Source organism: Cyclopterus lumpus, chromosome 4 (genome assembly GCF_009769545.1).
Source record: "Cyclopterus lumpus isolate fCycLum1 chromosome 4, fCycLum1.pri, whole genome shotgun sequence".
Classification (NCBI taxonomy): Eukaryota; Metazoa; Chordata; class Actinopteri; order Perciformes; family Cyclopteridae; genus Cyclopterus; species Cyclopterus lumpus.
In genome coordinates, this window is record NC_046969.1 from 2775587 (window position 1) to 2801584 (window position 25998).

The window sequence follows — 25998 nt, forward strand, 5'->3', positions numbered from 1 at the left end:
AAAAGCCTCTGACAGCCTTGTAAAAAGATCATAGTTGTCATAGCGCCCTGAATTGTGGATCGTTTGCGTTCTCTGACCTTTCTCAAGGTCCGAAAAGATATTACGCTAACGATGTTATAGCATAAACACATCTTTCAAGTTTTGCCGCTGAGTGCAAGATATCTTTTTTTGTGTCGGATTGCAATTATCGATACAAAAGTATTAATGTTGCCTTTGTGCCAACAACACAGAGTAGAAAAAGAACAATTCAACGTTCAGACCGCAACCTAATGCAAGTCATTTAAAGTGACAGAGAGATTTTATATCCCAGTCAGAATCTGGTTGTTACCTCCATCCGTCTGAATATATTATTATTGTTACTGTAACTGAGTTTATCTATTAGCATTATGTTTGCCTTACTCGGGGGATTCTTATGATATCGTTTGAGCCGTGTGCTGCTTTGCTTTCTCCATTGAACTGTTTCATAACATGGAGCTCTTTGATCAGATATTGCGTATATATTACTATTTCTATGTTTTTGGGAGATTTATGTTATTTATAACATGGCCACATGGAAAGTGTTTTGAAGTGAACTCCCAGTAAACAACCAACATGGAAACAGTAAACATGGAAAAAACATGGAGGCTGCAGGAGTACATCTTTATGAATTATTTCATAAAGGTTGTATTTTATTATATTTTCATCAAAGGTACAGTCACATTTTCATCATCATCATAATGATCATAGTGACAATACCCTTTAGATTGTATACTAGGCAAGGATACAAATCTAAATGTGTCCTTCACTGCATACCCATTAACTTACAATGGATTCATATTCAGCTTCATACATTTGAAAGAAGACCTGATTCATTTTGTGGATGCAATGTTAGGCATTGTTTTTTCCGAGGGCTTCTTTTAGTCCAGCACCTGCGGACAATGTTTTTTGTCTGTGTGCGACCATTCAACATTGTTACTGCATGCGCGCGCACACACACACACACACACACACACACACACACACCAATCCCAACACGCTACCTTGAGAGGAAACACCAGCCTGTAGAAGTTAAGTTGTGAGTGGAGGTGACAGAGACCCTCAAGGGGGGACCCAAAAAGAAAGGCGGGTCTGGCCTATTCTTGCCTTCTATATCCTGCACTCCGTTTCGTGTGTCGTTGTGTGCATGTGTGTGTGCGGCCCCTCCCACAGGATCCTCCTTCAACAACCACAAAACTGGGTCAAAGCCCGAGGAATATAGAGAAAATGACCGGAGCGGAAGAAAAGGACAGTGAGGGAAAGTGAGTCGCGGGAGGTCAAGAGGTCAGGACGGAGAGAGAGACGGAGACGGACGCCAGAGGAAAGGCCGACCTGTGCAGATGGAGGCCGGATGGAGACACACAGGGAGAAGAAAGAGCTGAGGAGACAGGGGGCACCTTCTATGAAGTCTTGATGAAATTCACATCAACAATGGAACTTCTATTCTAAACACCTCCGGAATGGAGACGGAATAATGCAACATGTTGAAATATTTCTGGAACTATTTGAGATATTAAACAGCTTGTACAAGCACTGGGAAATGGCCTAGTTTGCAGTTAAGTGTCCTAGTTTGGGTTTTAAAAGCTCAATCTTAATTCAACATGGAGTAAACATGAAGGGAGTTCCAACCCCCAACAGAGACACCTTGAAGAGGGTCTTTCTTTTGCTTCTTTGTTTTACAAGGTGTGACCGCGTCGAAGGGTGAGCAGTTGATTCCATGAAGCACACACACAGTGTGCTGCGAGCAGCTGGCATAGGCAGTGAGAGTGCAGCAAAAAGCCTTGTGTCTTTATTTTACACATAGAGTACAGTTATAGGTGCTCCAACTAGTCTCTTTTTACAGAGGAAACACCTTTGTTTTAGATCAATTTATTGACCACTACAGTTACTACAGTTTTATATTTATTTACCATAGCCTGGCTACAGTTTTATATATATATTTATTTACCATAGCCTGGCTACAGTTTTATATATATATTTATTTACCATAGCCTGGCTACAGTTTTATATATATTTATGTACCATAGCCTGGCTACAGTTTTATATTTATTTACCATAGCCTGGCTACAGTTTTATATATATTTATGTACCATAGCCTGGCTACAGTTTTATATATATTTATGTACCATAGCCTGGCTACAGTTTTATATATATTTATGTACCATAGCCTGGCTACAGTTTTATATTTATTTACCATAGCCTGGCTACAGTTTTATATTTATTTACCATAGCCTGGCTACAGTTTTATATATATATATATTTATTTACCATAGCCTGGCTACAGTTTTATATTTATTAACCATAGCCTGGCTACAGTTTTATATATATTTACCATAGCCTGGCTACAGTTTTATATATATTTATTTACCATAGCCTGGCTACAGTTTTATATTTATTTACCATAGCCTGGCTACAGTTTTATATATATATTTACCATAGCCTGGCTACAGTTTTATATATATGTATTTACCATAGCCTGGCTACAGTTTTATATATATTTACCATAGCCTGGCTACAGTTTTATATATATTTACCATAGCCTGGCTACAGTTTTATATTTATTTACCATAGCCTGGCTACAGTTTTATATATATTTATTTACCATAGCCTGGCTACAGTTTTATATTTATTTACCATAGCCTGGCTACAGTTTTATATATATATTTACCATAGCCTGGCTACAGTTTTATATTTATTTATTTACCATAGCCTGGCTACAGTTTTATATTTATTTACCATAGCCTGGCTACAGTTTTATATATATGTATTTACCATAGCCTGGCTACAGTTTTATATTTATTTACCATAGCCTGGCTACAGTTTTATATATATTTACCATAGCCTGGCTACAGTTTTATATTTATGTACCATAGCCTGGCTACAGTTTTATATTTATTTACCATAGCCTGGCTACAGTTTTATATTTATGTACCATAGCCTGGCTACAGTTTTATATTTATTTACCATAGCCTGGCTACAGTTTTATATATATTTATTTACCATAGCCTGGCTACAGTTTTATATTTATTTACCATAGCCTGGCTACAGTTTTATATTTATTTACCATAGCCTGGCTACAGTTTTATATGTATTTACCATAGCCTGGCTACAGTTTTATATATATATTTATTTACCATAGCCTGGCTACAGTTTTATATTTATTTACCATAGCCTGGCTACAGTTTTATATGTATTTACCATAGCCTGGCTACAGTTTTATATATATATTTATTTACCATAGCCTGGCTACAGTTTTATATTTATTTACCATAGCCTGGCTACAGTTTTATATTTATTTACCATAGCCTGGCTACAGTTTTATATTTATTTACCATAGCCTGGCTACAGTTTTATATATATATATATATATTTACCATAGCCTGGCTACAGTTTTATATTTATTTACCATAGCCTGGCTACAGTTTTATATATATATTTACCATAGCCTGGCTACAGTTTTATATTTATTTACCATAGCCTGGCTACAGTTTTATATATATTTATTTACCATAGCCTGGCTACAGTTTTATATATATTTACCATAGCCTGGCTACAGTTTTATATATATTTACCATAGCCTGGCTACAGTTTTATATTTATTTACCATAGCCTGGCTACAGTTTTATATATATATTTACCATAGCCTGGCTACAGTTTTATATTTATTTATTTACCATAGCCTGGCTACAGTTTTATATTTATTTACCATAGCCTGGCTACAGTTTTATATATATGTATTTACCATAGCCTGGCTACAGTTTTATATTTATTTACCATAGCCTGGCTACAGTTTTATATATATGTATTTAGCATAGCCTGGCTACAGTTTTATATTTATTTACCATAGCCTGGCTACAGTTTTATATATATGTATTTACCATAGCCTGGCTACAGTTTTATATTTATTTACCATAGCCTGGCTACAGTTTTATATATATGTATTTACCATAGCCTGGCTACAGTTTTATATTTATTTACCATAGCCTGGCTACAGTTTTATATATATATTTATTTACCATAGCCTGGCTACAGTTTTATATTTATTTACCATAGCCTGGCTACAGTTTTATATATATATTTATTTACCATAGCCTGGCTACAGTTTTATATTTATTTACCATAGCCTGGCTACAGTTTTATATTTGATGAGAGATATCTGTTCATGTCATTGTTTTCTTTAACATAAGTTACCCCTGACTGAGCTCATTGTGTGCTGTCGGTGTAGTCCTGATAAGGCACAAGCAGCACGGCACATAAATCTGCTGCATTGGACAACAAAAACCTGCATTTTAGTGACTCCTTTTTTCAGTTAACACAATTCCATGTTGATATCGTTATAGTTAGTGTAGTGTAAGAAACAGACGTTGAAGAGTTCATTAATTACATAAACACTGGTGCTCTGGGGAGAACACAGAGTTGCTACTGTTCAACAGCAGGAATGCTCTGTATGTACTTTACATGGCTCACATTAATTATCTAAAGTGTCATGACCACATTCTATTGATACTGTGGTTTGCTGCCCGCTGGTGAACTGCTCCACACACAATCTAACCGTTCTTTATTGGCTGATGGATATCACGTGTGTACACGTGCTTCCTGTGTGAGCTGCAGCTCACATCAGCACCGCTGACGGCTTGTTTCCACAAAGCAGTCCATCTTTCGTCGCACTGACTTTCGCCGCTAGCTGCTAAAATGTCATCGAAGTGCAGAGACACTGAAACCACAAAATCTAGCATGCTTAAATATAGAACGGCCTCATGACAAGCTGCTATGCCAGCTCCAAACCGATGAATTATTAAAGACACAACAACTCTGATATGCTCACCAAGATCTGCCCTGATGTTGTCAGATTCAGATGAATATCTTTGTCTTGATACGTTTGCTGTTGTTATTCACCGTGTTTTGATTTGTGTTATATGTACCGGTCGCTCGCATGTACTTCTGCATCAGCTTGTGGCTTTCTGTTACCCATAATGCCCTTTGACAACCCGCAGGGTCGCGGCATCAATATGCCATGGCCATGGCCATGGTCCAAAGATAGCTATTAGAGAGAGAGCTATTTTACGTGTATTTTTAAAAATATAAATGATCAGAGTATATTTTACAGTGTACTTGTTTGTAAATACGAGATGTAAACACAAAGTTAATAATTGCAGTTGTTGGATCTACAGACCTCTGAATATAAAACATTGAAATTCACCAAAGCCATCGCAGATATGTAACAATGTTTTCCACTAATACGCACGTCACATGAAATTTAAATTGATCTCAAAAAAACGAATGCCTTTGTTCTCTTTTCAAGCAAGTTTCTGTGTCACTCACTTTTTAATACTTTTTCTTCAGTCAGCTGTCATCTGTGAGACGTGAGGTTCTATTGCATTGACTTCAATCTTAAGAAATGAATGCATGCTGCAGGGCGAGGGAAGACCGACCGTAGTGCTGCTGCCACTGATCTCATTCCAGAGACCGCTCTCCCAGCATGTGAGAACTTAATGACCGTGCTCCAACCAGACACATCAAAAACACTACTTTAACCACAGAAGGCCTCTTTGAACCAGCATGGCACCGGGCGGGACAATAGTCCCCATGAGGATACGGAGATGAGTCCCACAGCAATTACACCCTGGTCACACTTTGCTTTTGTCCTGCTGACTCCATTACTACTCTTCATCACTGACCCTTTTGACCTTGGTTCCTTGTGATTGTTGATTACAAAATGTATATACTACGATGTAAGCAATGTAACCTCATACAACTAGTACTAACTCTGCTTCCTCCCCGGAGTCTTTGTGACTTCACGTCTCATAGGGTCCACTGGACCTGGAGGTGTCTGATGCCTGGTGAGCCGGCCTCCTGCCTTGGACCTGCTGATGCCCCGCCCCCTCCTCTCTACCTCCTTCTGTTTCATGGATTGGAGTTCCATTCATACATTGTCATATTCATGTAATGTGTTTATGTAACTCTGTAACTCTGTTCATTCTGTACACATGACATCTATTGCTTCTGTCCATCCGGGGAGAGGGATCCTCCTGTTATTTTTTCGGAGTGTTTCCTGATCCGATGTGAGGTCAAAGGTCAGGGATGTCGTATGTGTACAGATTGTAAAGCCCTCTGAGGCAAATGTGTAATTTCTGATATTGGGCTATACAAAATAAACTGAATTGAATACAACGCTTAGTAAGGTATCTGGAAGTTATATTCTAACGAATGTCCAGCTACACAAGCGATGTGTGAGTCTGCACAAGCCTCTGCATTGTGTCGGCAACAAAAACACTTTTAATTTAAACATTCGTCAATGTTGTAGGACATGGCTGGCGGTATCCTGGGTAACAGTCTTTCTTTCATTCAATCATTTTATTTTTTAATTTGTACAAGTTACCTATTACCTCACATTACTAGACAACAACAAAAAACAACAACAACACATAAATACAAATTACATAACAACCAACTGTACGAACAATAACATAAACATAAACATAACGAACATAAATCATCTTCCATACATTGCTATAACAATTGTATTTATATCATTCTTACCACCATTTTATTTTCAATTCATCATGGCTAAAAAAAAAATTTGGGGGTGTACAACAGAATTGCAGAACATTATGTCATTAACATTAACTATTATGTCCTTCAAGACCATTAAATCATAATAAACAAAATATTGCTGACCCATTCCTTCACAGAGGTTGCAAAGCCTCTTCGTATGGTTTCGGCATAGTCCTCGCCAATGAAATTCATAAAAGGGTTCCAGACGGTAAAAAACCTGTTCATGTCTCCTTGGAGAACATGTGTGAGTCTTTCCAATGGCAGGAGCTGTAGGACATTGTGAAGCCAACTAGAGACAGATGGTGTGGTGCTGTCTAGCCAATGCTGTAGGATGGATAATCGAGCCCAGTACCATAGAAGACTGAGAATGTTCCTATGTCTGTTTAATACAGGTGAGGCAGTGTGTAGGCCTAGGATACATGAGAGAGGATCGAGCTCAATAGGACATTTTATTATGGTCGATATTTGCTTTCCAATTTCAACCCAAAATGTATTAATTTCCGGACAGAGCCAGATTAAGTGCACATAATTGCCAACATGCTGCTTACACCTTAAACATACAGCAGAACAGTCTTTGTCATATTTGCTCCTACTATGTGCGCCAGTTTGTAATTTATGTATAATTTAAAACTGAATTTCTTGGGATTTGTAACTACTACATATTATTTTGCTATTCAACATGATTGTTTTCCATTGGTGATCAGTAATTGTAGTTTTAAGATCCCGTTCCCATGATTGTCTGCTGCTGTGAGTGCTTAACTTACTTAAGGAGAGCAGTTTGTAATAAATATAGCTTGTTTTTTTCCTCTTCAGCTGGCAGACTTGGTGAATCAATGATTCAATTAGCTCTGGTTCATGACCTTTGTATCGGAGTACAAAGTTTAAGAAACTACGAATTTGTAAAAATTGTAAAAACAGTGTTTTGGGTCGCCCATACTCATCCTGAAGCTGATTAAAAGACTTTATGGTACCACTTTCATAGAGGTCGTTTATCACCTGGATTCCATGTGTATTCCATTCTTTAAAACCAGGGTCAATACAGGAAGGAATAAAATTGGGGTATTAACAATCGGTGCATAAAAAGAGTAATTATTTTATGAGCCAGCCATCCTCCCTACATGGACCTTATGACTCTTTATTCTACGCCACCTGTAGGGGCTCATGGATTACATGCAAATTGATATACACATTTAAGATCATTATTTTCCTAGAAACAGTGTGTGAGAACCACCTGATGAAAGTGGTCCACTGCCAGTTGATCTAAATAATTGCTCAACCGTTTCAAGAATTGATCAATGGAGCTTCAAGATCTTTAGCAACATTGTAAACATAAATTATGAATATCTGTCCAGAAATTAAATCTAAGGTTCCAGATATTCAGTCATGCAGCTCCAGGACGTCTGCTGCCATTTCACATCAGTTCTAAACTGTGAGACAACAAGACAAGAGTATAGTGGCGGGACACTGAGTGTGTTACTTTAAAAAAAGAAGAAGAAAAACCATCTGATTTGATTGATCATGACAGATGTGAGGCCTTAGCACACGTTAACTCTTCCAATCCAACCCAGTTACCTAATGCACCACTGTGGCTGCACACATCTAGCCATGAAATTGGCCTGTCACTCACCATCATCTGTCCACTCACAACCTGCACCACGGACCACACTGTGTGCTACCGTGTTACTGATAAAGACCGAACTGAAAGAATCCACAGAAATAGGCTTTGGCTGTAAAGGAAACCTCCAGAATGCTCTAGAACTGACAGTAGATTCCCCAAAGACTGTGTGAGTACCAGAAGGGCCTCTGTGTGGTGCTGTACAACTGGTACTAGAAGGACATGAGTCCAGGGACCAGGAGACAACTAATGAACTGATTTGGTCTCTTTAAGAATGCTAGTATAATCACACATCATGGACATGCATATGACACATCATGGACATACATATGACACATCATGGACATGCATATGACACATCATGGACATACATATGACATATCATGGACATACATATGACACATCATGGACATGCATATGACACATCATGGACATGCATATGACACATCATGGACATACATATGACATATCATGGACATGCATATGACACATCATGGACATACATATGACACATCATGGACATGCATATGACACATCATGGACATACATATGACATATCATGGACATACATATGACACATCATGGACATGCATATGACACATCATGGACATGCATATGACACATCATGGACATACATATGACACATCATGTACATGCATATGACATATCATGGACATGCATATGACACATCATGGACATACATATGACACATCATGGACATGCATATGACACATCATGGACATGCATATGACACATCATGGACATACATATGACATATCATGGACATGCATATGACACATCATGGACATGCATATGACACATCATGGACATGCATATGACACATCATGTACATGCATATGACATATCATGGACATGCATATGACACATCATGGACATGACACAAAATCCTATGCCTACTTTACATTTTTTAAATGGTGTTATTGACAATATCACTGCATACTCTGATCTTTTTAATATTATTGGAAGTTTAAACACTGTTTTATTAGTTGGGCAAGCATGAGTTTAGGCATAAAAAAAACTACTTGATTAAGGTTAGGAAAATATTGTTGTTCCATTTAAAAATAGGGTGAAGGTTCAGAATCCTTTAAAGGTGTAATTCTGAGGTATGACCACCTGCTTCGAGTGTTAGCAACTTATCGGGTCAGTAAGCTGTTTCCCTTTCTCGTAAAACTGGATCACCACACGGAGGTTCTCGGTTGTGAGGCAGCAACCTCTATTGTCCGTAGTAGTTATGACGCCAGCAAAGGAGGAAACCAGGAGACGTAAAGTGAAGAGCAACAAACCCGTTTAAGTTGTGTGTTCACTCGACCGTTGAAAACCTAACCTTGCAGTTTTGTTTCCAATCACAATATTAACCACATGTCTAAAACTGCGACCTTTCCAAAAATGTGCATGAAAGTGCAGTTTGCCTATTTTGCTCTCTAAAGCATTGTAGTGGAAGTGATAACAACTGATAACACCGTGGGCTGATGGCGTTCAGGTTATCACAGGCTGGCATAGATAAGGACACAGTGAAAGTATGAAAAAAAACGACTTCATTTTTTTATACCACCATATGTTTTTAGCTAGACGTCATAACATTGGACTCATCTGGCCGGCTCCTCGGTGATCAGGCACAGCTTCATCAGCCTGTTCCGAGCAGACCGGTGTGGGAGCGCCCCGGTTCCTGGGGTTGCATACATCCAATGCAAACAGGTCCGTTATTTAACACGGCATCTTGTGCTCCAGATAATGTTGTGTTCATAATGACCAATGCTATACTGAACAGTCATTCCAAAACACGCCAGCCATAAGCTACTGTAACTAACATGACTTCTAGAGTGTTGTAATTTAAAGTCCAGAGAAATAGCTGTTACTTTCAAGTCTGCAAATAGAAGGCCTGAAACCACCCAGTACTTCATTAATGATCTGCAGAGACTCATGATGTCCTCTGAGGAGCATGACCTTCCATCTCGCCCTACGCCGTATACAGAATAATCCCTGCCTAGCAACGGACTTCCTGCCAACTTTCACGTACGTAGTGGTCACTGCGACGTGGTGCAAACGTCTCTCGGGAATCTTCTCTGTCTAGAACACGCAGACATCTTGCTCCACAAGGCTGTTTAGTGGGTATCTACGGACACATTGAGACCAGTTCAATGATCTCAGAGTCTATGAAGGTCCATCACATGGAAGCAACAACATAACAACAAAGCGTCATTCATTTCTTTGTTGTGCTTTTCTTCTTTTTCTTTTTTCAGTTCAAAATTCCAATATTTTTTTCATATGGTGAGGAACAATTCTAGATTCCCCTTCAACCAAGCTGAAGGAAACTGATGATTTAAAAAAAACATTATGGCTGCTAAATTATTAGCAACCATGACCTCGTCTGCTCCGGAGTTACCCACCTACTGATGTGTGAATATGATTTTAGTGTGACTCCTGCACCTGCACGGTGTTAGAGAGAGATAGAAAACATGGATTATATAACTGACTCTGCTTCTATCTGATTAATATGGGTCCGGCTGACTGTGAAGGCCAAAGCCATTTACATCATTTTCTTACTATGAAGTATTCAGTGCTCTGAAAGCATTTGCATTTATTGTGTTGATCTTCCTCGGGTCCTTTAATCTGTCATCTGTCTGTTCAGGCTAAACACAATATTGAATTATGAATTGTTTGACTAATATAGAAATTGCCATATCATTTGCAACATTAGAGGGAATGATGCAAGAATCTGTCTTGTATAATATGACGTGGAGGCCAGGATACCTCTGCAGAACCACAATATTTAATCTGAAATGGTATTTTACTCTTGCGATTTGAACATTGCAGCCGGCCATATTGCTTTTTCGATCAGGTTCATATTCATGATGCAGTTGAGTTCTAAAAAAAAGTATTTTGTGCATTCAAGCATGAATCATACTGACTCAAAAAGTGTTTACAATGATATAATTAGTTCTCTTCAGTAAAATTATTGACAAAAACTACATCAAATGTGATCGTATTCCTCTCCTGAATACATCTTGAAACGTCCACTGCAATCTGTAAGGATTTGTTACAAAATGTGGAGAAATGTATAACATAGTACATCCAAGCTGTGTATTACAAAATGCATTATATCTTTAAAAAATGTATTACCTTCTGTCTAGTTATAATGCATTCTCTTTTGAGTAAACCAATACATACTGTAAAATGTGGCCTATATGCATTCATGTACGTATGTACACTTTAATAAAGTGGTGCACAGCCAGTGGGTAAGTGGGTAACACCTTCAACAAGGCCACAGATCCACCATCTTGCTCTCCTTTTTGTTTCTTTCTTTTTCTCTCTTGGTTGTTTTCTAAACCAACCCATAATGGTGATTCTCCGTGCTGTGTGACTAACATGGAAGCTTCTGTAATCTCCCACTTTTAGAGCCTTCCCCACCGTGTCTCTGTGCGTGCAACACGTCTGGTGAGAGGAGAGGATGGAGTAGCAGTGAGGTCAGAGTGCACGTGTAGTAGAGCAGGAATGCACACTAAGTGATAATGCAGCCTGCTGCCAAGAAAATGACATTAACACCCAGACCTTATCAAGGACACTGTCAGCAACTGTCTCTCTCTCTCTCTCTCTCTTTCTCGCTCTCTCTCTCTCTCTCTCTCTCTCTCTCTCACACACACACAAACATATATACACACTGAAAATGGTGCACACATCCAGGGAGGGAGAGGTTGGGAGGAAGAGGGCATTATCTTGATGAAACAGTGCTTGATACAGTAGCCCGGGCCAACCTGAACATAGCTCTGCCTCCTTTTAATGGAGATTACACAGTCAAGGTCCAGCCTGAGCTCATCTTGTTTAACACTGCATGCAACATCACTGTGTGTGTGTGTGTGTGTGTGTGTGTGTGGGTCTGATATGTTATGCTGCTATCTCCTCACACATCAAGCCTGGTTACCGCACAGCTTCTGACCCCAATTCTGGCCGCCGATCACATCGGCCCAACCTTGCTGACCAATGAGAGCACACGTGGATGGACCAGGAAGTGCGGAGCAACACTCCCTCGGCATCGGCATCACAAGGTCTACGAACCACATGGCTGACTCAGGTTGTAGTAGCAGCTGTGCTATTGCTAATACATGCAGGATGTCTGCTAGTCCTAAAACCAAATCGGACAAATGTTCAGTCAGAGGAAGACTTCCACTTTTGGTTTTTATAATTGCCCTTCAATTGACCTCCAGGTAGCATTTAAATAAGTTCATGTCTCTCACATTTAACCTTCTGAAAACCTGCAGATGCCCCGAGTCGAGACCTGAATAATTCGTAGACCTTGATCCCATGATTGCCCTCAGCTGCACCACACTTGTTTCCCCTCCTAGCGTCTTCTTGCTGTGGCATGGTATAGGTTCAGATCATACATACCTCCTTGTCTACATATTTTCTTGCCCGGTTTCCTGGCACATTCCTTGGATATTCTTTTAACTGTAAAATGAATAAAAGACTAAAGAATAACATGGAGCCCCTGAACGCGCAACGCACACAGGAGCTGGCATGCACACGCACACACACGCACGCACGCACACACACACACACAATCTCACACACACACACACACACACACACACAGCTGAGAATAAGGAAAGGGAGACATAAAGAAGAGGGAAAGAATGAAACACAGCAGCTCAATCAGCACTCAGTCTATCAGTCGGCCAAATCAATCGGTGATGGTCAAGACAACGACCGTCTTGTTTAATGAACTGCAGCCATTGTGGCTTGGCACAATGGGGTGTGATGAGCTACAGTAATGAGGAGAGTTGGGGAGGGAGTCGACAGGAGAGCAAACAGCGCGCTGAGGAGAAGCAACAGAAAGGTGGAGGAGGAGGGGCAGAAGATGGAGGCATCTGAGTGGAATGAAAGTATTAACTGGTCTCCATGGATGCTACACACACAACCACTCTTTCACACACTCATGTTCAATAAGCATGCACATTAAACATGCACAAGGTCATGCTTTAACAGACAGACAGGGACAGACACGACACGCCCTTCACTCTACCAGAATGTGGGGGGTTCAAGTGCCTCCACCCACCACCCCCCCACAGTCATCCTGCCCCGGGCCCGCAGGCTAACTCACCATCCTCAGTGGGGACGTAGATGTTCATATAGAGGCAGTCCTCGCTCTGGTCTTGGACGTATGTGGACACCACGTCGATGCTGTTGGTGAACCACACCGGCAGCATCACGTCCGGCAGGCGGCCCTCCACGATGCTCTGAGGGCACACCGGGGCGAAGTGCGTGGCGTTGCGGATCTCCGGCCACGACACCGGTGGCTCGGGTGGCTGAAAGCGGCGCTCGCCGGTGGGCGGGGCGGCGTACGGGACGCCCAGGAACTGCACGACGGGACCCAGGATCTCGTTGTTGAGCTCTTTCTTAACGCCGCGCAGCTTGCCGTACACGGTGGTGACCACCGGGTCGTTCTCGTCGAGTTTCTGGGCCGACACCGCAGGAGGAGATGCCTGCAGCAGCAGCAGCAGTAGTCCCAGCCATACTAGAGAGGACACCCACCGGCCGCTGCTTAAGGAACCTTCAAGCCTCACGTATCCCATCATCCTGCTCCCACTCGTGGCAGTCTGAAGTAGCTGACAGCGAGTCCTTGAATGGTGCCTCCACTGGGACATAACTGCTCCTCCTTGTTTTCAACTAGTTTACTGCGTTCTCTCTTGTCCTTTCCGAGTAAAAATAAATCCTTATTTTCTATCCCTCACTTACGCCATGCAGACGCAAACACAACCACAAAATCACACTAAAACCACATTTGCACACAGGCATAGGTCAGGGGGGAGCAGAAGAGGTCGTGGTTGCTAATGGTCCTTTTTAAAACCCAGCCAGTGCAAACCGTCCGGTGGAAATGTAGCAGCCATCAGTTTCTCGGTTGAAGGGGAATCTAGAACTATTCCTCTTGATATGGACAATATTCCTCAAAAAGGTCCTGCCAGAAGCCACCGCAATGAAGTAGAGGACAGCAAAGATGTCATCGTTAAGCTCCGCTTGTCAGAAGGTAGACAAGCCAATCACTGGAGGTGTGCAGAAGCAGGAGTGTTGGTGCAGTGGGTATACTTGGAGTCGGTCCCCTGCAACACAGAAACAAAATTACAATCAGCTTTCGCACAAAGACAGCTGATGATATTCTCAATTCAATCTCCTTTTATTTCCTTGCCGCCTGTGAGACATTAAAATATCAGCAATTAGTCGGAGGGCCATTTGATTTGTGTTACACCCCTATGCACAAGCATCAATCAGTTTAAGAGGAACATAACATCTATTTATAGCGCATGACAGTAAGTTTAACAAGCAAGGTGTCTATCGGTATGCTTGGTAACAGATGTTTCCAGGTTATGGTGGAGACACCCGGTGCTCATGAGTGGGGATGGTTTTGGGAGAGAGCCATAGACTTGGATGCACACTCCCAGCAGCAATAAGACGGAATAAAGTGCAGGCGTGGAGAACAAAGGTGGGTACTGTGCCAGGTTTAGAAAATGCCAGTGCTCAGTGCCATTTGAAGAAGGAGTGTGGTATTTGTGTAGCCAAGCAGAAAGTCAGGTCAAGGTGTTTTGAATGGTTGAGTAGCGTGTCAGACTTTCATGCAGGAGTTGTCTCTTTATCAAATGCTTAATCCTATCCATAACCATATCATTGTTTCTACGCACACATATTGTGGTTTAAGTAAGAGTTAAACCGCATTGGAGGGATAGAAACGTCCAATATTGGTGTTGATGTTTTACATTGACGCTGAAATACATGACAGTGTGAGTATGACATGTGATTGCTGCATTAAAAATCAAAGTTGAATATAGTTGAACTATTCAAGCTCATCTTCTGTGGCAACTTTTTTGGTTCGCTGCTTCTGAAAGATTTGGGCCAGAGGTCTTCAGAGCAACACACCCCTGTGGTACCTGCTGCCATTCAAGTTAGCATGAAGCTAACTGGAAGCCTGCTCGTGAACTGTTCATAATGTTACCCTTGATGACCTTTGGTTGTAACCCTTGATGACCTTTGGTTGTAACCCTTGATGACCTTTGGTTGTAACCCTTGATAACCTTTGGTTGTAACCCTTGATGACCTTTTGTTGTAACCCTTGATGACCTTTGGTTGTAACCCTTGATGACCTTTTGTTGTAACCCTTGATGACCTTTTGTTGTAACCCTTGATGACCTTTGGTTGTAACCCTTGATGACCTTTGGGGTTTGGTTCGGAGAAGTAACCTGTACACCACACATTCGATAGATTTAATTTATTCTACATGTCAATGTATACTATATGTGATGATGTATGTTCATTCATAATGCACATGTTATTGCCTCAGTGAATAGATGTACCATAAATGTGTTCGGCCAGCACAGTATTTTAGTTACCATATAATAATGTCTTCTCCATACTGAATGCAGAAGGAGAAAAATATATTATAATACCATTTTGGTCATAGTGTCCAGGACAACAAAGTGACACTAACAATTGTGTTTTGGTCAGTCCTAATTTGTGCAGGAATTGTAGGCTGTTGAGCAGTAAATAAAATTGCAATGGGTAATATCTAGTAAAACATACATTATAAAGTGAGGTTAGTGAAGAAAAAAACATCCGCTGAGACAAGGAAGCAAATAAATCAAAATGAATATCTTGCCTTTAGTCGGAAATATATACAGTATGCCGGTGCGTGTGTGTGTGTGTGTGCTGTTCATATAAGTGTGTGTGTGATGCAGAACATAAAGACTTGTCATCCGCAATGTGTGCTTTTGTATTTGTTTTCTTCCACACTTATTAGTCAATGTTCCAACTGGATGAGCTCACCTTAAAATGTCATACTGTGAGGGAATCCTATTTAGCTACACACACACACACACACACACACACACACACACACATTGAAGTGAGGCGAGCGGAGCTTCCAATAAGCAACACGGCTGCACAGCGAACTAGAAGATTCTCGATCAAATCAGAGCCGATAGAAATGTCAAGAACACCATTCAGTCCACTCACTAGCAGACGTAGCAGCTCCACTCAGCGGGAGAGCACGGATGTGACACACGTACACACAAAACAGCCGAACATGAAAGCAGCAGAGGACTTTTATTTTGAAGGACAGCTGGAACGCAACAGCGGCTCCGTTCAAATAAAGCAGAGGGAGGAAGAAGAGGCCGATCGCGAGTGGCAGTGCGGAGAGCTGGAGGAGGAGACAAGATGCTCCAATGCAGAGAGAAGATGAACCTAAAGGCACAATCATAGTCCGTCCACGACGATGGAGAGTTAGAACGACTCAATACATATTCATAACACTAGCAAACCTGTGGTCTAATTATTAAAAAAGTGAGTTTATAATGATGCCGTGTGAATAGTACTGAAGAGACCGAGATGGAGTCGTGCCAGTGACATGTGTGTTGCTGCAGGAGTTAATACTTAAAGTTAAATCGTATGTATTAATTTATTAAATTTAATGATGCAAATTTTATGAAATCATTTTGGTTTTATCAAACATATATACCCGTGTACAACACGCTACTATGAAGACGTTGGTACAGATGTGTTTTTATAAGACATTGTTAGGTCTATGTATTTTAATTGTGCTTTTGTATGTATTTTATTCTATTTAATATTTTGTACTATCTGGACCTTGAGTCTGAAATAAAGTGTGATTGATTGATTGATTGATTGATAAATAGTATGACTTCTCAAAGAACATACATGTTTTGAACATTAGCAGACACATAGGCTAATAAACTCCAGAGGTTTATGAAATATTACAAATGAATGAATGTATCCTTGACGAAGAGTAAATCATCAGCAGAAGTGACATTAAAAGAAAAAAGTTGAGTACAACATTTAAAATAAACACAGAAGCCCTGCATTGCACTATATTCTGATATTTTGAAGTGTCACCGACTTTTGTGTTTTCCTCTGAAAGACATTTTCACCATAAACTGGTGCTTAAATAATGCACCAGATTGAAAGAAATGAAGAGTAAGCCTTCTGGTTTATTGTACATGTTCATATATATGTATGAACTCCTTTAAAAATGATGTCTTTATAATTCAATTCAATTCAGTTTATTTTATATAGCCCGATATCACAAATTAATTTAGTATTGCATATAGTATTGCATTGGGTGTTAATGTCACGCCCCAATGAGCCAGTCAAATTCCTTGTCTGTGCAAACATACTCAGACCGTTTCTGACTGATTCTGATCCGCATGCTCTCAGCTGATGGTGTGTGTGTGTGTGTGTGTGTGTGTGTGTGCGCGTGTGTGTGTGCAGCGCTCACTGTTTGCTTCTGGCAGGGAGCCAGCTGGGTCGAGGCAGTGCTGTGTCTGTTCTCCTCAGGTGTTTTATTAATGTTCAATCGTCATATGCAAACCGGTACATACGTGACACGTGACCTCGGTATTTAACCCCTCCTCTGCCTGCTAGGAGCAGTGGATCCCTGTAAAGCGCCGGTGAGCCACTCGGGGTTCAGGGTTGACATCGATAGGCATCGGGATCGAACCGCCAGCAGCCATCATTCAGGTGGACACATTAGAATGATAACAGTGCACTGATTTTGTGTACTCTTATGGTCATGTCCGTGTGGTTGTTTGTGTTGATTGTAATGTGTGACGAGATGAATGAAGCAAGTTCACCTACGGGTAGAAATAAAGTCACCTGAGGAATGACCCGCTCTCCCTCCTAAGATAAGCGATTGGTTCAAAACATAGCAAACAGTCTGGTTGATAAGTCGGCTCCACATTTCATCAAATTCACAATAACGACGCGGTGAAGGCTCCTCCTCCAACACACTCTAATAAATACATTATTTATGAATGGTCAAACGTCCGAGTTGTTTAAAAAAAAAAAAAAGAAAAAAAGGTTTCATACCTGCTGACACATGAACACACACACACACACACATTCATGAATGTAATCTACAGCAGAATGTAAAACCCCTATTATTGTGTCTTTGAAAGCATTACAATCCATATTCATGGTGTGAAATCATGTTGATGCCAGAGGATGAAGTGCCTCGTCGGCCTTTAAAAGTCAGCAGTTTTTCTTATTTGTTCAGGGACATAAAAGAATTGCCTACTAAACCTCTTTTACTTTTAGCAAACTGAAGCATGCTAAATGGTCCCTTTGGATCATGTCAAACGAGGTAACCACGGACGTTATATGATGGAACATTACAACATATTCAAACGCAGCAGGCTGTCGGAACGGAGACTCACAGTTCATGCAGTCGTGCACATTGATGTTATTGTTGTTATAGAGATATGCTCAATATAAGAGACACATTAACGCAGCAGAACCAGAGATATCGCCTTTTATATCAAATGCGTTATTTTATTGAAAACGTAGCACCCACTTTACCCACAATGCAACTCGACTGCCGACAGTTTTGGGGAGTTATGCCAGTAGCAGCCGAGCAGCTTTGGGCCTCTAGCCTGCAGCAGGTTACAGAGGTCTGGTAAGTGCACCTCTAATAACACATAGCCACTGTTATTTATTTTAATTTTTCATGATCAGACTTGTAGTCTTCACCTCCAACCGGCTCTGACTCAAGAGAAATAAATGAGGACAGTTATCACACTTCACATAATTTACCCTGAAGCCAGAAAAAGGCTAAACAACTTTATTTTTTTTCACGCTCGCAGTTTATTATTTTATGCCTGTAAACAGACTTTGATGTAAAAGTATGGAGCTATAAACATGTAAAACTGAATATATTAACATATAAAGAAGTACATATATTTCCTGATAACAGCCACACTAGACAATCTTTGACCGGGTGGCATGAAAATACAAATGTGTAACCCTAAAATGTTACATATTAGAAACCGGGAACATATATTATTTACATAAGTAGACCTTCTCTGTCATGTCAGATGTAGAACAAAAAAAGAATGTGACACAGAACATGAGAGTGAATGTCTCTCTGATGTTTTACACGGGGATGTGACAGTTTGCATCTGTTGATGTTTTATATATATATATAATCATATTTTTCCGGATGCCTCTTGGGATGCAGGCGGCAGTCAGTCAAGTGGCAACACCGTGGGAGAGGAGGTGACGCATTAGGGAGCAAACTATTTGTGCTTTCCATCTGCCGGCTCAGAAACAGACCCATAAATCCTGCTCTTCTTCCCGTGAAGCATCTGTTGGGTCGGACTAACGGTCGTCAACTCAAAGCACACGCGTTGATGAAGCCGACAGTCGCCGCCGCCGTCCTCCCAGCAACCGTTGTTTCTAAACAAACCGTTGTTCCATCGACCACGGCGAGCGCAGAATCATGTCTACACAAAACGAATGCCGAGCAGAGGAGAATAATAGCAGAGAGACAACAGACGACGGAGAAAGGCGAGTGACGAGGAAGCTGCTCTCATCGATTGTTCGCCGGGTTTTGTTAACGAGTCCGTAAAAGTGGCGGCCGAGCCTCGGGAGAGAGAGAAGACGACATGCTGCTCTTTGTCATCGGGGACACGTGAGCTGCTGAGCCGGAAACCAGTCAGCAAATGGAAGGCTGGTCATTTAGAGGCACGCGTCTGAGCCCGCTCGGATAACAGCCCCTGCAACTCTTCTGTTCCTCGCTCCGCCATGAGATGAACCAGGTTCCTTCCAACCCCGTTTGCATGATGTGCCCATTGCAGCCCCGCGTTGGCGTCGCATTGCTTCTGGCAAACGTTGTTGCGTAGAAGAGATACAGCCGCGAGGGCGGACCACCACAGAACGGATTTGACTAAACACTGTTCACATTAAGTCCTCCTTAATGTTCCTTTTTTTTTTGCTTCAATTGAATCCCGTGCGACTGACATTCAAGGATGTGTTTAAAAACGAATGGAAAAATACATTTATATGTGAGGAGATGAAACCAACTCATTCCAACAGTGCCTCTCTTCTTCCATTTGGCTCAGTGCAATACACACTTGTATTGTTCAGCACCTAAACAATACAAGTCATAATACACTAACTATTACCCAGGAAATAACACAAGCCGGGGAAACCTTTTCCTTATGACTTTATGTACGCTTTGCTTATCTTTCAGAAAACACTGTTAGTAATGTTGTTTTTAAAAATTCATTTGGAGTGTTCGACCCTCTCGGACCTTTGAATGCATTCTCATGTTTCTCATATCATACATATTAAACAGAACTCCTTAACAAGCGACTGTTGCATGTAGCCTTGTGTGATGGATCCTCTAATGCTAAATGTTATTCAATTCTAAATGCAGATGCACATGATTGAGCACAGAGATTGTCTTCTAGAAGTCAAATTGCCTCGTCGACAAGTGTGTGTGATGTCAGTGGTACGTGCTGTTGCTGTGGATGTCTATATGCCAGTGTGACACATAGACATCCATTTATTCTGCTCCGTGCACGAGGCAAGTGTCTGTGGTTAGTTCACATGTCTGTAACGACGGTAGGAAACAAGTGAAGTGAAGATAATGTTGTCGACCAGTTTAAAAAACACGATGCGTAGTAAACGTCAAACCAATGTGTTTTGGTGTTTTCAGCTGAGGATATTACAGAGAATCAGATCCTCATTGGACGTGATGCAACGTTACCCCGGTGGGTTCTATGTGGAGAGAGCACTCCACCAGACTCACGTGTGCTTATCAGCAACCGCTCATAGACTAACATGCACTCTGATTAATATCAGCATTTTTGCTCTAAAGAGAACTCAACCACTGAAATTGGAGGAGTAAGAGGAGGAACGGGCGAACCGGCTGTAAAAGCAACTTCTTTCTTTGAAATAAGTGCTGTGCAGTGGATCTTATTCATGTGATGTGAAGAGTTGTTGTGGTATTTGAAAAGTGACTGTCTAAGAAGGTTTAAAGCAGTTAACCTAGGGGAACAATGGATAGTTTATTATTTGTCCCCAAGTAGGACATATTGTCCCACTGTAGGTGCATAGAAAGCACAAACAAGTAAGTCAAAGAAATACAGACAAAGAGACAGAGACCAGGATTAACTCTGCGCAGCAGGCTGTATTGTCATTTAAGAGGAGGCTACTTATTGAAAGTGTATACGGCTGAAGGAACAAAGCTGTCTATATGAGCACATGGTACTGGAGGCTGGAGGGCTGGAGTGCTGGTAGAGGGTGTCACGTGATTGTGAGTGTTCTTTGGATCAGGGATGAGGTGACATAATCACACAAGTTGAGGGTAGAAATACCACTGAAGCCAAACGACTTTTCTTTCAGAGTTCATTCTTATTGGTGACTGTAAGCATATGGAACAGAAACTGTCTGAATATTGCTACTTCACAGAGAAGGAGACGGGGTAGGACAGACATGTCATACCCTACAAATGAACTGGCACAAGTAAAAGTAAAAGTGCTTTGCATTGTAAAGTATTTATTGCTTGGGGCCAATGGTTGCAGAGAGGGGTTGATGGACGCTGCCAAACTAACGGCGCATCCCAGAGACACTCACCTGACATGGCTGGGCTGTCAGAACATTGGACACACTAGGATCCATGCCGGTCCACCCTACAGACAGCGCATCGCGACAACGCGCGGCGATGGGACACCACGTTGGTGAACAAGGAAAGGAGCCTGAACAAGAACATCGGAACTCCAGACCAAAACCACTGGTAGAGGACAAAGGTCACATGACCTGGAGTCAGCACACCAGAGAACAGACAGGTTACCATCCCTTTCCATAGACAACCAACTCGATACATACAACTATATATATATATATATATAATGTATATTTAGCATTGAGGACATGGGGGCGACAACCTCTCTCAATACAATACAATTAATGATATCCTGAATAATAAAGATATGACTGACTTTACACATTTGTGACGATGCCAACACAACTGAACATTATAACCACGTTAACCATTTGTTGATAGTACTGATAAGCTCACACCTCCCCTGCCAAAAGTGAAATGTAACGGTCACGACTGTAAATCCTGGTGAAGATGGATCAGTCAGGGTTGAGGTGGCGCCTCAGTCATTATCTGTCAACAGTAACAGTGCTCTCACATCCTGTGTGCCAATAGCTTTTATCGTTCCCTCTTTGCCTGTCATCGGATCAGACCCAACTGTCACCGTCTCTCTGTGTCCGTCTATTTCTGGCTCTCTCATCTCTTTGTCTATGTTCATCTAAATCTAGCTTTTCGGTACCACATTCCCACTGCCTTCCTGCTTCTTGTCATTTTAGTCCCACATTAATTGTTTTCGTTCCGGCTATTAGTGTTATAGTTTGTGTTGCACTGTTATTCACTTCAGCATTTATAGTTATTTTCACGTTGATGTATTTGTGTTGGTTTGGGGAACTACACATTGTGTATTCTCGTCAGGTGCCAACCTGCATTCTCTCTACCGACCATCAGGGAGCAACTCCTCTGGTTGTATAGAAGTATATGCTTCATGTTAAAGCTGCATTCTCTCTCCTGACCACCAGGGATTGTATAGAAGCATATGCTTCATGTGTTAAAGCTGCATTCTCTCTCCTGACCACCAGGGGTTGTATAGAAGTCTATGCTTCATGTGTTAAAGCTGCATTTTCTCTACTGACCACAAGGGGGTGACTCCTCTGGTTGTATAGAAGTATATGATTAATGTGTTAAAGCTGCATTCTCTCCACTGACCACCAGGGGGCGACTCCTATGGTTGTATAGAAGTATATGATTCATGTGTTAAAGCTGCATTCTCTCTCCTGACCACCAGGGGGTGACTCCTCTGGTTGTATAGAAGTCTATATAAATGACTACTTCTCTTGATGTATTCCCTCAGTAAACATTGTAAACATGAGTTTTTGGTCTCAATCTCTAGTTTCAAGTCTTCTTCAATACAGCGTGATGTTCATTTCGTAAATTATGGTTCATTTAGACTCTAAATTTTAGAGTCAAACAGACCATAAAGCAGGGTATGCTTTAGGGCGGGGCTACTGTGATTGACAGGGCTCTACCACGGTGTTGTACTGTGTTGGAGTTGTTTTTCTGATCTTACAGCTTGTGTTTCACTTCATGAAGGTTAATTGTAACATTTGGTAACATATTGGTCGACTAAAAAAATAATTTTTCAGCGAGGTTGCTCCTCCCTCTCGTGTCATTTCTGGTTGCATATGACCAAGAAGGCGATGACCACAAACTGAACTCGAGGCTTTTTAAAATGGTAGTCCACGAACCAACGGGTGGTGTCACGGTCCATTTCTTCTGTACAGTCGATGATTTTCACCTGGCAATGTTCTGTCTGATAAACAGGCCTGGCTCTCTCTCTCTCTCTCTCTCTCTCTCTCTCTCTCTCTGCTCACTGAAACAGAAACATTTTAAATCTGGTCTCATCTCACTGACCTGCTCAGCGTATTGCTGTCGCTGTTATTGTGAAGCAAAAGGAAATGATCATCAAATGAAGAGCTGGCCTTTACGTAGTAAGAAAAAAGAAGAACAAAAACAAAACTCAGAGAAACAAAAGAGGCCAGACGCTACATCATTTCAAAAGTTCTAATGATCCACATGATGACATGATAAACCTGATCATTGCTCAACCCAGTAACACCCAAACCCAGAACACAATTAACAGCAGTTCTGGTGTTCCTAGTAACCACTGCGACATCTGTGCCAAATGGAGCTCTAGCGCAAGTTCAGACAGGAAGACCGAACCCCTCAGCCCGCCATCTATTGGTTAGCCAATCATCTTGGTGCTGTCTCATTTAAATATGACTGTCTCTCTACCTTCAGTTCTTTCATGCTGCTGTTACGCACCCCTCCACCTCCCCATCTCCACCCAGTCTCCACGGATCCATCAGCTTCATCAACTCATCATTCTATCAGGTCATCACCACCAGGTCTGGACTCCACGGGGGGTGGGGGGTGGTGTCTATCTGGTTGCTGATCGGGGCAGTCGGCCCTCAATTGCAAATCTCCCCGCAGAGTCCAAGCGCCAGAGACTTCATCATTTCATATCATCTGTTATAAACAATAAACATGCATCCTTTCTTTATCGAACTGGTCTCTCCCTGATTGAAATGAAGTTGGTGTCCGAGGCATTGACGCTCGCCCCTGATTGGTGAGAGGTAAATCAAACAAACATGGCGCCCTTCACAAACTCAAATGGGTTGCAACAAACACAGCAGTAGCGTATTATTTAGTGTGCAGGATGCATCCGGTCCCATTGTGCAGGGCGCAAGCCAGCGCATGTCTATCTGGCATTTAAGTGCTACTAAAGTGCTAAACAACAAAGTGCTATCGGTAAGGGACATTTAAGTGCTACTAAAGTGCTAAACAACAAAGTGCTATCTTATTTCTGTTTACTGTTTATTATACTACTTATTTTTTACTTATTACTATGAGCAATGCTGCCGTAATCCTGTAATTTCCCCACTGAGGGACTAATAAAGGATTATCTTATTTTATCTTATCTTATCTTATCTTATCTTATCACATATCAAATACATGAGTTAGACTAGAGGGTCAAAGTTCAAGGGTCAAATGACAACGTAGTTGTATCTCTCTTCTCTAGTCTTCCGACCACTCAAAGCGCTTTAATACTACTTATCATCATTCACCCATTCATAGCTCTTATATTCAGTGGTACACATCAGGCTTGTTAGAGGGATGAATGAATTGAAGAAGTATCTTAAGGGGAATTGTTTTCTGACCATAAAAACTAAGAATAAGATCAACTACCAGCAGCATCCTCCTTTAATGAAGTCGAATTAGCCTAATTATGCAAAATGACTCTCTACCCCCCACAGTGTTTCAAATGAAATTATAGTTGGTGTTTTATAAAGACCCAGTTCATGTCACCAGTTCCCACAGATGTCCTCAAATTACACCAAAACACATTATCTGGGGATTAACACTTGAAGAGCAATTCAAACGAAGCGAGAAGAGAAGAAATAATTCCAATTGTTTCCGCCGCGGTTTCTCTGGCTTTAATGATGAACTGAGAACAAGGGTGAATTTATGGAAACCAGGCAGAAAAAAAATACTAATTACCACACGCGTATATCAGAAATGTGAGATGAGATCCACTGAATGAAAAGAAACAAGTTCATTTGAATATGAAAAAAGAAAAAAAGACCTCACCTCGTTGGCTGATTATAGCACTTGTATTCTCCAAAAGTACAATTTGACATTAGGAGTCACCTTCTGTATTGATAATTAATGACTATTTTGCATGCAGATACTTCTTCTTGTATTATTATTATTATTATTTTTACAGGGACTATTATTAAGGAAATTGCAGATCCCAGAGCATGAAATGTTTTTACTCAGAGTTTATACATAATTATGGTGGTGCGTTCTATATACAATAAGAATTTTTCTGAAATTAGTGCTCACAATATCCTGACTTATTACCCCATGATACATATCCTATCTCTTAGATTATTGCCAATTACACAACAGCAGTCAGAAGTTGACTTCATAAAATGTCTAAAAAGTTCATGTCTGCCTTCTCCTCCTCTCTCCTCCTCTCTCCTCTGTTCCTCCACTCCTCCTGTGTTCCTCCACTCCTCCTCTGTTCCTCCTCCACTCCTCCTCTCTCCTCTGTTCCTCCTCTCTCCTCCGTTCCTCCACTCCTCTCTCCTCTGTTCCTCCTCTCTCCTCCATTCCCTCCGTTCCTCCTCTCTCCTCCATTCCCTCCGTTCCTCCTCTCTCCTCCATTCCCTCCGTTCCTCCTCCTCTCCTCCATTCCCTCCGTTCCTCATCTCCTCCATTCCCTCCGTTCCTCCTCCTCTCCTCCATTCCCTCCGTTCCTCCTCTCTCCTCCATTCCCTCCGTTCCTCCTCCTCTCCTCCATTCCTTCCGTTCCTCCTCTCTCCTCCATTCCCTCCGTTCCTCATCTCCTCCG

General features: G+C 41.3%; 1 protein-coding gene across 4 annotated transcripts in view; it reads right to left on the reverse strand.

Moving 5' to 3' along the window:
* Positions 1–13422, reverse strand: part of nlgn1 (neuroligin 1) — a 266566-nt gene extending 253144 nt beyond the window's left edge. For 3 of the 4 annotated variants that reach the window (XM_034530667.1, XM_034530665.1, XM_034530668.1), the window contains exon 1: positions 13302–13422. In XM_034530667.1, the coding sequence (XP_034386558.1) occupies positions 13302–13407 (106 nt within the window). In that variant the 5' untranslated portion in view covers positions 13408–13422. Of the gene's footprint in view, positions 1–12589; positions 12650–13301 lie in introns of all 4 variants that reach the window. The other variant, XM_034530666.1, reaches the window with a different exon arrangement.
* Positions 13423–25998: the final 12576 nt, after the last annotated feature.